The sequence below is a fragment of the Callospermophilus lateralis genome, chromosome 17 (assembly GCF_048772815.1).
Source record: "Callospermophilus lateralis isolate mCalLat2 chromosome 17, mCalLat2.hap1, whole genome shotgun sequence".
Lineage (NCBI taxonomy): Eukaryota > Metazoa > Chordata > Mammalia > Rodentia > Sciuridae > Callospermophilus > Callospermophilus lateralis.
This window is the reverse complement of record NC_135321.1, coordinates 19,989,638-20,003,742: the sequence shown is the minus strand read 5'-3', so window position 1 is coordinate 20,003,742 and position 14,105 is coordinate 19,989,638. Positions and strand designations below refer to the sequence as shown.

At 38.4% G+C, this 14,105-nt stretch overlaps 1 protein-coding gene across 2 annotated transcripts in view; it reads right to left on the bottom strand.

Annotated features, from left to right (window-relative positions):
• The window catches only part of Mbd2 (methyl-CpG binding domain protein 2), a 70,869-nt gene extending 57,338 nt beyond the window's left edge, over positions 1-13,531 (bottom strand). Inside the window, exon 1 of one of the 2 annotated variants that reach the window (XR_013089034.1) lies at positions 12,860-13,531. Coding sequence is in view for 1 of the 2 variants with exons in the window: in XM_076836988.1 (XP_076693103.1) it covers positions 12,860-13,407 (548 nt within the window). In the remaining variant the exon portion in view is untranslated. The remainder of the gene's footprint in view (positions 1-12,859) is intronic. The other variant, XM_076836988.1, reaches the window with a different exon arrangement.
• Between the last annotated feature and the right edge of the window lie 574 nt (positions 13,532-14,105).

Sequence of the window (14,105 nt, the reverse complement as noted above, 5' to 3'; positions counted from 1 at the left end):
TGATTCCATAAATTAAAGACCAAAATTAGTAGTTTAACGTGGCTTAAAATCATTCCAATGTTTACTATTTTTTTAAAATATCAAGGCATTATTTTTAAAAAATGCCTGACATACTACACAAAGAAATTGTTAATGAAAAAAAAAAGGTTCAAGTCAAGTTTTAACTACTAGCATATCCAAAAGCATTGGACTATCAACTGACAACTAGTACATTCCTACTCATTCTGTTACTACCTCCTATGACTAAAAAATAGAATTCTATGAAGCATTTGTATTTGGACAGCTATAGTAATCTGTCATGCATTAAATGCTGTCTTCAGGAAAAAAAAAAAAAAAATACAGAACAAGCCAGGCATGGTGGCACATGCCTATAACCCCAGCAACTCTGAAGGCTGAAGAAGAAGGAGCCAAAGTTTGAGGCCAGCCTCATCAATTCAGCAAGACTTCTCTCAAAAAAATAATAGGACTGGGAATGTAGTTCAGCAGTAAAACACCCCTGTGGCTCAATCATCCCCAGTACCCAAAAAAAAAAAAAAAAAAAAAAAAAAGAGGAGGAAAAAAAACAGAACTAGCCATCCTCTCTTCTATGACTACTCTAACTTTTGTTCAGTTCTTTAAGAAGAGTCAGCCTAGCTTCCCCAAGAAATGTTAAGACCAGAGACCTTGCTCTGAAAGAGATGAAGACAAGCAATAGAACAAGTCTCAGGGTATAGTTCAAAAATAAATCTACCCATGAGATACAGACCATCTGCACAACTGCAGATTGACCCTGGAAGTCAAAAACTGAGGACATAAGCTCTGGTCTGACCCAGAACGATTAAGTTACCACCTAACTGCCCTCTAAGATGACTGTTCTAGGTCCCAATCTCAGAAACACCAGGACTTACAAAAGTGACTGTTACTTACTCTTAAAGTATCAATTCATAATGTGAGGAAATTATTTTTTTAAGTCTGGTAGTTTGGTGAAGGATATTAGTCATTTTCAGCTTTCTCTGCCCAAAGTGATTACTTCTAATCCCAGTAATAAAATACTGTTTCACTTTCAACCACACAGAAAAATTCCCTGTCAACTGCCCTTTTGATATGCCATTCCTGAACTAACACCTTTGTGATCACACCTTTAATTTCTGCTACCCATTATTAAAATACCCTAAAGACAAGGACTAATAGAAAATCAAAATTGAATTGTACTTTTCCAGTTCATATAAGAACACTGAACCTTGCTTCATTTCAATTAAACTGTTTAAAGCAATTCTTAAACCCAACTCCATCTTAGGGTATCTTTATAAATACAAATTCTCAAAAAGAAATTTTATCTGATGTCAAACATTCAGATCTAAAAAAAATGCAACCAAGACACCAGAATACTTAAACTAGTCACCTTAATTTAGTGGTATTCATACTTTTTATCACACTGTGGACTTACCTGTCTTCATCACTGCCTGAGCTAGACAACTAAGTTGCCGGTTGAATGACATAAAAAGTATATCTTCAGAAGACCTGCTTTGTGTATGTGAAATGACAGTCTTCAACTATCCCTTTAACTAAAAGTTCCAACACTAAAAATTCTACAGCAACGGAAATTTGAGACTAAAGAAACATCAACTTTCTAATTTTTTTAACCTTTTTATGTGTTAAGCTGTACTTGTTAGCTTACAAGTTAACTGTTCAAATAAAAGATTTCCCTAACTTTTAACTAATAATTGGCTCCAGAAATCAAATTTTAGTAGACATGAAAAATATGAAATTAGAATACTCTTTTTGTACTAAAGTGTAAAACCTATAATCAGAAAAACCATCAAATCAATAAAAGAACAGAAATCAAAATCAAAACACACACAACGAAAAAAAACTAAAATATCATCATTCCCCTCTTCACAACTCTTTTCCTCGTGACCTTTAAATGTACATTTTGAAATAGACCATCCTAAGCCCCTTTTTTATTATGTTTCTGACATATTTCTATCTATTCTTTTTTTTTTAAGAGAGAGGTGAGAGAGAGAGAGAGAGAGAGAGAGAGAAAGAAAGAGAGAGAACTTTTTTGATATTTATTTTTCTGTTTTTGGCAGATACAACATCTTTGTTTGTATGTGGTGCTGAGGATCGAACCCGGGCCGCACGCATGCCAGGCGAGCGCGCTACCGCTTGAGCCACATCCCCAGCCCCTATCTATTCTTATATTGTATGATTTATCTTATGTCATTTCTACCTCCCATGTCAGATCAGTTATTAAATAATCACCCTGGGCCCATCCTTTATTTCCATTGCTACTGCCGGGTACATGTCTTTATCATCTCAGATCTAAATAACCATGACAGACTAACTGATTTAATATTTGCTAGACTCTTCCCATTCTTAGCTATCCATACTCCTCTTCATAAAATACCACTTTGATCACAGTTCCTCTTTAAAAGCCTTCAATGTAAATTTGATTTTAAAAATGTAGGTATAATCTGTATTGTAGTTTTCATGTTATCAGTTAAAATAAATTTAATTTTAAAATAAAATAATCCCATAAATATGTACAATTTTTATATATTGATTAAAAATTAAATTTCTAAAAATAGGCACAGCGTTGCACACCTACAACCACAGCATTTTGGGAAACTGAGGCAGAGGGATCCTAAGTTCAAAACCAGCCTTAGCAACTTAGGGAGACCCTGTCTCAAAGTAAGAAATTTTTTTAAAAGAGCTGGGGATGTAGTTCAGTGGTAGAGTAACCCTGGGTTCAAACGCCAATACTGCAAATAATTAAATATGTTCAACGAACTTTACCTCATTAGCAAAAGGAAGCCAAATATCTTAGCAATTCATCTGAGATCCTTTTCCATCTGGCATCCTTTTTACCATTCAACCCTACTTTCCACTTCTCCTACCTAGTAACATTTGCTTCAGCCATACTGATTTTTTATTCACTCTATCCTGTATAGGCTAAATGGTTTGAAATGGTCTTTTACATGGTCCACAAGGTATGATTTTGCCTCCAATATCCAAGATCTCCATCTAATATCCTATCTCTACTAAAAACTCTCCACAGAAATAAGCAATCTCAATTCTTCCTACAGCAAGCAAATGTTGGTTTCTCTTGTAGTTCTGCAATACAGCTCCATATGGTTATAAAGCTTCCACAAGTTTAAACCTTACCTTCACAGATAGCTATTGAAGTACTTTTTTATGAATTACATTGTATGATGTTAGATTTGCTTCAAATAGTGAAGGGTGGGTTAGAGTAGTGGATTTATTGTGTGTGACAGGGATGCAGTAAGATTGACCATGTGTTGACAATGGTTTTGTACAGTTCTACTTTTAAATATACGTTTAACAAATTCTACAATAAAATATTTTAATGTAAACTAAAAATCATGCAAGCTCTTTTCCCTGAAAACAGGAAAGCGGTTTTTAAAAATATCAAGATTTTGCACAAGTATATCTGATCATTAAACAATTTCCTTGGCTGTGGGGATGGAGGTGGAGAACTATACATTATTAATTAGGAAAAATTTCTTTATTTGGCTGCTGATAAGATGTGACAGTATTCCTCTTTTTCTTCAACATTAATGTTCAAGGAAGTCACAATTTTATAAGATATAAAAGAAATAAACCAAATTCTGTACCAATATCATTTCATTCCATAAAGTAGCACTTAATGTGACAAAAATTACAAAGAGTATATTACTGTAGCTAATTATGACACCTCTACATCTGGTTTAATAAGAAAAAATAAAAGACCAGGTTGACTAAAATCTGAAAATGAAAAATGCAGATACTAACTAATTTTATACCACTGCTTTAAGGCTCTTGTTTTCCGAAAATAAAAAAGAAAAATACTGTTTATTTTAAATTAGGGATGAGACACTGCCACAGAAATGTCAGAAGAAATTAAATGTTTAAGAATTATGTGAAAATATAGTTGGGGGTGAGTTGAGATAAGACAAGATTTGCCAGGAGTCGATAACAGTTAAAACTGAATAAGTATGGGGAATTCATTATACTTTCCTATCTACTTTTACATGTATGAATGTTCCCTTAATAAAAAGCATGTGTCTACGTACCCCCACACACACACACACACAAAATATATACATATATGCACAGACAAATGTTTCTAAAAACAGACTGAAAAACACTGTTAAAATATTAACAGTAGTTCTTTGGGGGACTATAATGATTGTCATTTTCTTCTCCAGACTATTCTACATTTTCTACATGGAGCACAAATTGCTCATAACAAAAAGTGTATTATTTTGTAAAGCCCTGAAAAATGTTTATAGTCTAAAATTTGCTCTAATCACAATTACACTTCAAAACATAATAAAATACTGTTAAGTCTTCACATAATTACTAAGCACATGCTTCTACTTGATTGGTTAAATTAAGTGAGGAAAAAGGAACTAAAATTTTATGGACCTGACTATCTACCATCTATCTATTCATACTAAATGCCCTACATGTATTCATTTAATCTCAAAACTCCATGATGCAGAATTCTTACCCTTAATTTATATTTAAGGAATCAGAAGTTTATAGAAAATTAAAAACGTGTTCACATTAAAACAGTAAAGCACAATTCAAATCCCACTGTTCTGAATCCAAAGTCCCCATTCTTTATTCTAAATCAGGGCTCAAATAAGTTCACAAGTACATGGGAAGCATTTAGAGACTGCAGTTAACTTGACAAGTAAATATATGACTATGGAATCTAATAATAAAAAGTTGCAACATGTATTTTGTGTATCCACTTCTACTTCATTTTTATATCGTTTTATTGTAGCTCACTCCGCTTTTAACATACTGTATATAACCAGCACTTTCACAATTATAGCCAAAGCAATATTATCCTCCAAAATAATTCAAAAGCAATTTTTGAATTTTATTCTTTTCAAGCAAAGAATAAAAGAATGCTTTCTAATATTAAAAAAGAAATAAAAATTCTATAGCTCCCTTCGTGTCTAAAAATCTACATATATACGATATAAATAAATACTAATAATACAAATAAATATTACAAACACACAAATTTAAAGTAAAATAACATTTACTTCAGCTACTCAATATCTGTATAGCTGATTTGGCACAAGGCAGACGCTGGGTAGAGCAAGGGGACACAGGACAGCCCATCTATAGCCAGCATTAACCCACCAGTCTTCCATATTTAACAGAGAAACATATTAACTATTTGCTTCATTCAGCAAGATAATACCAAACTTCCACATACCAGAGACCATATTAAATACTGAAGATTCAAAACTGAATCCAACCAACTCCCTAACCAGGGAGTTTCTGAATCTGGTAGATGACAAAGATGTGCTAACTAGTTATTACAGCAAATGTAAGCATTAACAGAATTACACTCAAAATGACATGTTGCAGGGGGGTCCTCCAACAGCCTCTGAGAAAGGTTTTTTAAAACCAACAAAGCCTTGTTAAAAAGAATTTTAAGGATATTCTTCCTTACTCTGTGAATACTTGCAGCATAAAAAGAAAAATGGAAAAAGAACACCAAAAAACAGCATTCAGTAAGAAAAAAAAAATCTTTAAAAGGGGATTTGTTCATCATCTCACTTTTTGTAAATCACTCATAATACTTCCTAACAAATGTTAGGTGCATACCTGTAATCCTAGCCTCGGGAAGTTGAGACTGGAGGATCATGAGTACAAGATCAGCCTTAGCAATTTAGGGAGGCCTTCCGCAACTTAGTGAGACCCTGTCTCAAAATAAAAACCAAAAAGGACTAGGGATGGAGCTCAGTGGTAAAGTACCCCTGTGTTAAATCCCCAGTGCCAAAATAAATAAACCTGACAAGTGCTAATAAGAATTCAGTTTTAAAATAGGATTTTTATATTTTATATCTTATTTTTAAATTTTATATTATATCCACAGAGTTAAGTTATATCGCTTTCCCAAACTAATGAATTTGAATTTATATTATAATGAAAATGAAGACAGCCAAATGATGAGATCCCAGATATTACTTAAATTTTATTCTATTCCATACTTCTTATTTTCCTTCATTGGAAATTTAATTTTGAGAAGTTCTGATAAAATTAAATAAAAATTCCCTTTACAAATTTCCTACTCAATTCTCAGTGGAAATGGCTCAGGGCAATAAAAGAACAATAAGGAAGAGCTACAAAGGGTATTAATTTCAGGCCAAACAACAAGTCCATGAAATAAGAGTTGACAGCTTATTAGGTCTTTAGAAGATCCCAAAGATAATTTTAAAAATTATGAATTATTATCCCCACTAAAAAAATTTTTGACATCAGTTTCACTTTGCAAACCACCACTTTTGTTCCAATAATTAAATTATTTTAAAAATGACTATATCTTACAAATAAAATTTTAAAAGTAATTTTTAAAAATCATCCATCAATTTCAGTTGGAGATTATTTTTAGAATGCATATGCATCAGTTCCCTCTGAGCTATGTATTTCCTCTAATACAGGTATTGCGGGTATTGTGGCAGGTGAGATTTTTGCATGTCAGATTCTAAAAATCAGATGTAGGACAGATGGCAATGTTGCACCTCAACAAAAATTCCTCTAGCATATCACAAAAAGATGTGCTGGTATAGCTAATGGAGAAGTATTCACACCACACCGGTATCTTTCATTTCTGGACCCAAGCTTCAATCATACATACAATATCAAGAGGAATAAAACAAAAGCATGCCAAACTTTGTATAATTAAACAAGCTCATAACTAATATTTTGATTCCTTTCCTCTCTCCAACTACAGAACTTGTCTAAAAATTAGTCTTTAGGCCAGGTATGGTGGTGCACACCTGTAATACCAGTGGCTTGAAAACGTGAGGCCAGAGGATCACAAGTTCAAAGTCAGCCCTGGCAATTTGTAGAGGCCCTAGGCAACTTAGTAAGACAGTGTCTTAAAATAAAAAATAAAAGGGGCTGGTGATGTGGCTCAGTTGTTAAGCGCCCTTTAAAAGATCTTTAGGACCAAACGTGGTGGTGCACACCTGTAATCCCAGCAGCTGAGGGTGCAGGGGCTGAGACAGGAGGATCATGAGTTCAAAGCCAGCCTCAGCAATAGTGAGGTGCTTAACAACTCAGAGAGACCCTGTCTCTAAATATAAAAAATAGGGCTGAGGATGTGGCTTAGTGGTTGAGTGCTCCCGAATTCAATCCCCAGTACCAAAAAAAAAAAAAAAGATCTTTATGGTACATTTCAACTTTATCTCAACTCTGAAAGCAGTAAATAAATTTCTTCAGCAACCCATATAAAACTATCATGAGATGAAGCTAAATTCAGTCTACAAGCAACAATTTGGTTTTTTCTAATTTAAATGAAAGCTTTTAAAATGAAAACCTACAGCTTGCTCCTTAGGGCATGTGCTGCCTATCTGAATATCTGAGAAATAATAGCATTACTCCTAACATAAATCAGAGACAAAATATTCCTGAACAAACTGATCATTTATATTACCCAGAATATTTCTTTAATTATGTTAATATACTACTAGTTTTCATTGTTTTCTTCCAGTATTACATAAAGCTGGAAGGTTATCCTTTGGTACAATGGCTTCACTATCAAATTTATCATTTGCCATCTTCAGGATTCGAATATAATAGTAAATAATTACATTATTCTAGTTGCACACCAAGCTCAATAAAATAGATTAGACATGAGGTGTTGCAATGTTTGAGAATATGAGTAGAGAACTTTATTCTAGGCAGCACAAAAAAGTAGTTAAGAGTTCTGAGTTCTGAAGTTAAAACCCGTTTCAGGATTCTACCTCTGCATTTACCTGCAGTATAACCTCCAGCTTATTACTTCACTGCCTTGTGCAAACTTCCCAACACCTGTCATCACAGCAACTCAGAAGGCTGAGGCAGGAGGATCACCAAGTTGGAAACCAGCCTCAGCAGTTTTGAGAAACCCAACCAACTTAGTGCCCTACCTCAGCAAAAATAAAAAAGGCTGAGGATATAGCTCAATGGTACAGTGCCCCTGGGTTCAATCCCCAGTAACTAAAAATAAATAAACAAAAGAATATACAGGCTAAGCATCTCCTATCCAAAATGCCAGAGATCAGAAGTATTTCTAATTTTAGATTTTTTTTCAGGTTTTGGAGTATTTACATATACAATGATGACAAACTTTCGGGATGGGACCCAAGGTTAAACATAAAATTAATTTGTTTCATAACACCTTATACACAGAGCCTGAAGGTGATTTTATGCAATAATTTTAGTGCATTTTGACTGTGATCTATTATATGCAGTCAGGCATGGAAAGTTCCACTTATATTGTTTTGTCTGCAATTTTCAGATTTTGAAGCATTTCAAATTCAGATTTTTGGATTAGAGATGTTCAATACATAACATGGGGAAGTCTTTTTACTGAAATCTAACATGACTTTAATAATAAAGATATTTAAGAACTGTAACAACGGTCACATTCACTCCCCTGGTCCATTCAACCAGTTTTCTACAAATATTATCCAGAAGACTGTTTGGGTTTTTGTTTTTATTTTTAAACACAAAAGAAATGATGGAAGTTTGGTTAGACTTTGACATCCTTGATGTTTCAGAACTCAGACCTTCAAAGCATAATACCAGTCTTTAATAACAAGTGGAATATACCTCTACAAATTTTAAACCTATTTATATGTACAATCCATACAACTGGGGTTAGCTATTAAGAATTGTTTTTTCTTAGTTAGTCCTTAAATATGTCTAAAGCTTCAAGAGATCTACAAATTTATATGAGGTACAGGTAACAATCATACCCATCTTACAACTGTTTAAGGTGGCACCACTCATCACTGAGGAGTTGGAATACCACCTCCATGTCCCTCAATTCCTAGGCTCTGCTGCCTTCACTATGCTCCTATTTTTATTAAGATCACTCATGATTTTATAGACCTCAATCGAATCTGAGTCCTCTTTCCAGATCAAGAATTCGAAATCTTTTTAAATTTTTCTTCTTATGCCTATGCTCACTGCATTTACTTTAAGTCTCTGGTTCCACTGGACCTTTTTTCCCCCAGAGAAGTGTTCTCTACAAACGCATCATAACTTTTTTAAGAATCAAAAATGGGGCTGGGAATGTGGCTCAAGTGGTAGCGCGCTCGCCTGGCATGCATGTGGCCCGGGTTCGATCCTCAGCACCACACACAAACAAAGATGTTGTGTCCGCCGATAACTAAAAAATAAATATTAAAATTCTCTCTCTCTCTCCCCCTCTCTCACTCTCTTTAAAAAAAAAAAAAAAAAGAATCAAAAATGTTTACTACTATGTTTTCAATATCCAAACAGATGATATGTTGTGACAGCAACTGTAACAGTTTATCATGACCCCCAGTTACAACCTAGACTCTAAAACACAAGTTTAGATGTGACTTTAAAAAAGGCAAGTGAGAGTTATTTAAGGATCCTATGAGGAGGAAAATAGTTCAAAACTACCAATGATCAAGTCTTATATAGGGAGGCCAAAACTAGAAATGATATGATCTAGGAGACCAGTTAGAAAATTACTCTTCAAATGATGGGTTCAAATGATGGCAATGAACTTTTTCAGAAACTATAGCAATGGGCTTGATAATTTTTTTATCAAGCTACATCCTTTTAAAAAACTTTGGATGATATATGAACTGCCATAACACTATCAAGAATCCTAATAGAAGGCATAGTGATATTGCTTAACTGGAACCAGAGCCATGCCCTCCTATTAGAACTTGGCAATTTCAAGAAGCAACCAAAAAATATTCTACCAAAATATGAAGCTTTCTCCATGAGCTTAAATTCAGTCCAACTAACAAGTGTCAGCCACACCCTATGTTAATAGGCACAGATTAGTTTAAATTAATTTCCCCAGGGGCAGGCTAATTCAGGGGATACCATTATCAGAATCTGTGTGAAAAACTGAGGGCAGGTGTTCATTAACAACAGAGTTCACTTTTAAACCCATCTATTTAATATGACAGAGGCTTTGTGATCTATTGGTTTTTTTCAAGAGGGGGGTGCACATGGGGACACTAGTGTGTAAAACGCAACACTGTGGGTTGAAAAATAATTTGTCCTCTTTTAAAATAAATAGGTGACTACCATCATTCATCACAGAAAGCTGAAGTCACAAGTAAAAGTAATTACTACATTGCTGTCACACCATGCTACATATTATTCTACTGTTTCAGAAAGTAACCTCTCAGAAGGAAATCAAGATAGGGTATTAACAATTCTGAGACTAAGACTTTGTAGGCAGTCAATAAACTATAGACAATTCTCTTTCTAAACCTGAACAAAACACAAGTAACAGAACTCTGTTCAATGTGTCCTTTCCATTTTGCATAAACAAGTAAAAAGCAAATTATTCTGCAGCATCTCATAAAAAGGACTATCAGTAATTATCACTAAAATGGTCTTTGATTTGCCTTAAGATTAATTTGCTTAGAAAGTTTGTTTTAAATCAATTCTATCAGATTTTTCTGCCATAAAATATTTACCACATTTGTATAAAAATTTTAACAGCCGAGCACAATGGCACATGTCTGTAATCCTCAGCTACTCTGGAGACTGAGGCAGGAAGATCATAAATTCAAGGCCAGCCTGGTCAACTTAGCAAGATGCTGTCTGGAAAATAAAAAGGGCTGGCAGTGTAACTTAGTGGTAGAGCCTTTGCCTAGCATGTTCAAAATACTGGGTTCAATCCCCATTGTCCCCCGCCCAAAAAAAAAATTGACAACACGCTCAAGTAAATGTTTTAACCACATTTGAAATGTGCACAACAACCTTTCTATTTTCTTGCAGCGCTGGGGATCAAGACCAGGGCCTTGACCATGCTAGGCAGCACTCTACCATGGAGCTATCCCCCTAGCCCAAAGTTCTAGCTGTGTTATTTTAGAGACAGGGTCTGGCTATGTTGCCCAGGATGGCCTTGAACTCCTTGGCTCAACAGATTTTCTGCCTCAGCCACCCAAGTATTTGTAACTACAGGCATGTGTCACGGTGCCCCCAGAGAGGGCACTGAGAGGGAAGAGAGGAGAGAAACACTTTGCAATAACCAAAAGTTAGTTTGAACAAATACATCACCCCAAAACCAAACAAACTATATCCCAAGAGAACCGCCACAGGATGTGAAATTGAAAGTTTAAGATGCTCAACTGCAACTAGACCTCAAGGAGTTCAAACCCAGACACAGAATATTCTTGTCAAATGTAATTGCCTACATCAGCCCACAGTTCACAGAAGGTTATACAGACTGCCTACTTAGAAAACAGAATGTGCTATAAATGAAAGAACACATAAAATTGAACAATTGTGAATAGCACTACATGAAACAAATGAACTTGGGAAAAGAAACTTTTTTTTAACTACAAAAACTTTTATAGCATTAAATCAAATATTTAATCATAGGGAAATTCAAAATAATCACTCATATGTTTTTAAAAGTTTTTCATTTTATCATTTCAGATTTCAAGATGTGTGGTCTCAAGTTAAAATATAAATTCTAGTGCAGCATCAACTTTTTTATAGTTTTTTAACTTAAAAGGGTGAGCTGAATTTACGGAAACTACTCATCCATACATTTGACAGCCATCAAGAAAATGTTCAGGGAGTGAACAGACAGTTCACTTGTCTACAGATGCCAGAGGCCCGGGGTTTGATCCCGGGAATCACCACCAAAAAAAAGTATCAACACTAACTCAACAGTACTCATTCTTGTATGTACTTATGTACAGACGTTGGTGTAACTATTTTAAATCTATTTGAGTACTCGCAATTCATAAACATTATATTATATGTATATACACATTTTCCCAGTAGAATGACAGAAGAGAAATCCTTCATAACATTATTCAGATGGCTAACTGGCTCCAACACTCAAACATGTTCCCGAAATATGCTTCAGTCCATAAATTCGGCCCTCCAAACCACTGGATACAACATGTGTATACTCTTCTCTAAATGGAAAGGTTTATAAGAAAATTCCTTAAACTTATTTATAATACAATTCCACAAATTTGTTTATAATTCCAATAGTATCGATGACCACAGTTTCCTGAGTTTACTATTAGACAAACTAAGGACATGAACATCATGACCACAGGATTGCAAGACTACATTAAGGTGGAAAGCCCTTAAGTATTTAAACCAGAATTCTCAACCTTACCCTGGTAACATTTGGGGGCAGATAATTCTTTATTGCGGGGGCTGGCGTATGTATTATAGGATAGCATCTCTGGCCTCTATCCGCTAGATGCCAGTAGCAGTCCCTTCCCAGGTGTGAGAAGCGTAATTGTCTCCAGACTTTGCCAAATGTTCCCTGGGGGACAAATGCTGGTCTAGGCTTCTAACAACTTAATACAGTGTTTCCGATGTCAAAAGAGAACACCTTCTGCAACACCAAAGAGCTCCAAAAAACTTCAGGCATTCTAAGTGGCTACTTCATATGAAACTTTCCTGGATGCCACCAAGTACTGAAATCTTGTTCCTGTAGACAGCTAATTCTTCTACATGTGCATGATTAAACAACTCTTGTGATGATGAATCTAGGACAGGCTAGGACGAGAGCCAACGGTGACTGTGTTTTATAGTTTCGATGAATTACACCTTCTTTTTAACCCTTCAGTGTACTAACCATCCCTGCTAGAGTAACCCTTTCTTCAAAACTATCTTCCTTGACGCCTGGACCTAAGACACCCTTACCTTTCAGACTCCACCTCTCACTATGCTAGGGTCAATCTCACCCAAGGGTTCCAGACACCTTCCACTACCAGGCCTGCCAGTCCTTGCCACATACCCTTGGGGCCCCTGCTTGCATCCCCGGACCTGGCCAGCTCTTGACCCTTGACCTCGGCCTGACCCCGCGGCCCCCTCCCCGCCCCCAGGGAGGTACCTGAAGTAGTAGACATCGCTCTTGCCGGCACTGAGCCCAGATTTTCGGATCACTTCCTCCTTCTTCCATCCGGGGGGGAGGGCCGGGCAGTCCATCCTCTTCCCGCTCTCCGTAGCCCGGGGTCCCCTGGGCCCCGGCCCCGCGCTCCCCGACGGGAAAGGGACCGGCTCCCGCCGGGGGGCGCCGCCGCCACCGCTGCCGACGCCGCAGCCGCCGCTGCCGCCGCCGTCGCCGCCAAGGCCGCTGCCGCCACTCGGGGGACGGCCGCGGCCCCGGCCCCGGCCCCGGCCCCGTCCACGGCCACGGCCACGGCCCCGGCCCCGGCCACAGACGCCGCCGCCCCGGCCCACCTGCTTCCACCGCCCCCGGCCACGGCCGCCGCCCCGAGCGCCTTCCCTGCGCACGCCGCTCACCGGGGACGGGGCGAGCGCGCTGCCCTGGCCCCCCTGCTCTATGGCGGAGTCGCCGCCAGCGCCGCTGCCGCCCGCCGCGCTCTCCCCCTCCTCCTGCTCCGGGCAGCAGCGGCCTCCCCCCGGGTGCGCGCGCATCCAGCCCCCTCCCCAGCCGGCGCTGCGCTTCTTCCGTAACCGAGCCCTTGGAATCCCGGAGACCCGCCCCGCCCGCAGCGCGGCGCGCGGGGGACGCGCGCAAGCATCATAGAGCGGGCGCGCACAGAGCGGCCCTCCCGCCCGGGGCGTGGCCCTGGCCGCCGCCTCTTAGGTCCTCCAAGCGCTCGGGGCAGCCATGTTGTCTCCGCCTCCCCGGGGACACGCCCCCGGTCCCCGCCCTCTTTGCCCTCGGCCGCGCCCTTCCGGCCCCCAGTCCCCACGAGGCGCGCTGGGCCCGGAAGGCGGGTCGCCCGAGTCGCCGGGGACGGTGTCTAGCCGACTGCGGCTACGGCGTTTCCAAAGGGGTTAACTTCGCGGTGGTTGGATATTACCCGTGTCTGCTTCCCAATTAAAAAGCCAGCCAGACCACGTTTTATATTTACTAGCCCCGCTGTTCGCTTAGCGGGGTACTTGGGTACCCCTTTCACCCCGAAAGCCCCGGCTTCCCAGGGAGCTCAGGGTAAAGGAATGAGGAAGTGTCCTCCGGAGCTGGCTTCAGGGCCATCGACCAGTTCGCCTAGGATTTTATGAGTTTACGGAAAGGAAAAAGATAATTTGGACTATTCCCTTCAGTTCTGAGCGGTTTAATTCTAGTTTCTTAGAATAACCAGAATCTCCAAATCCAACTAGAATTTACC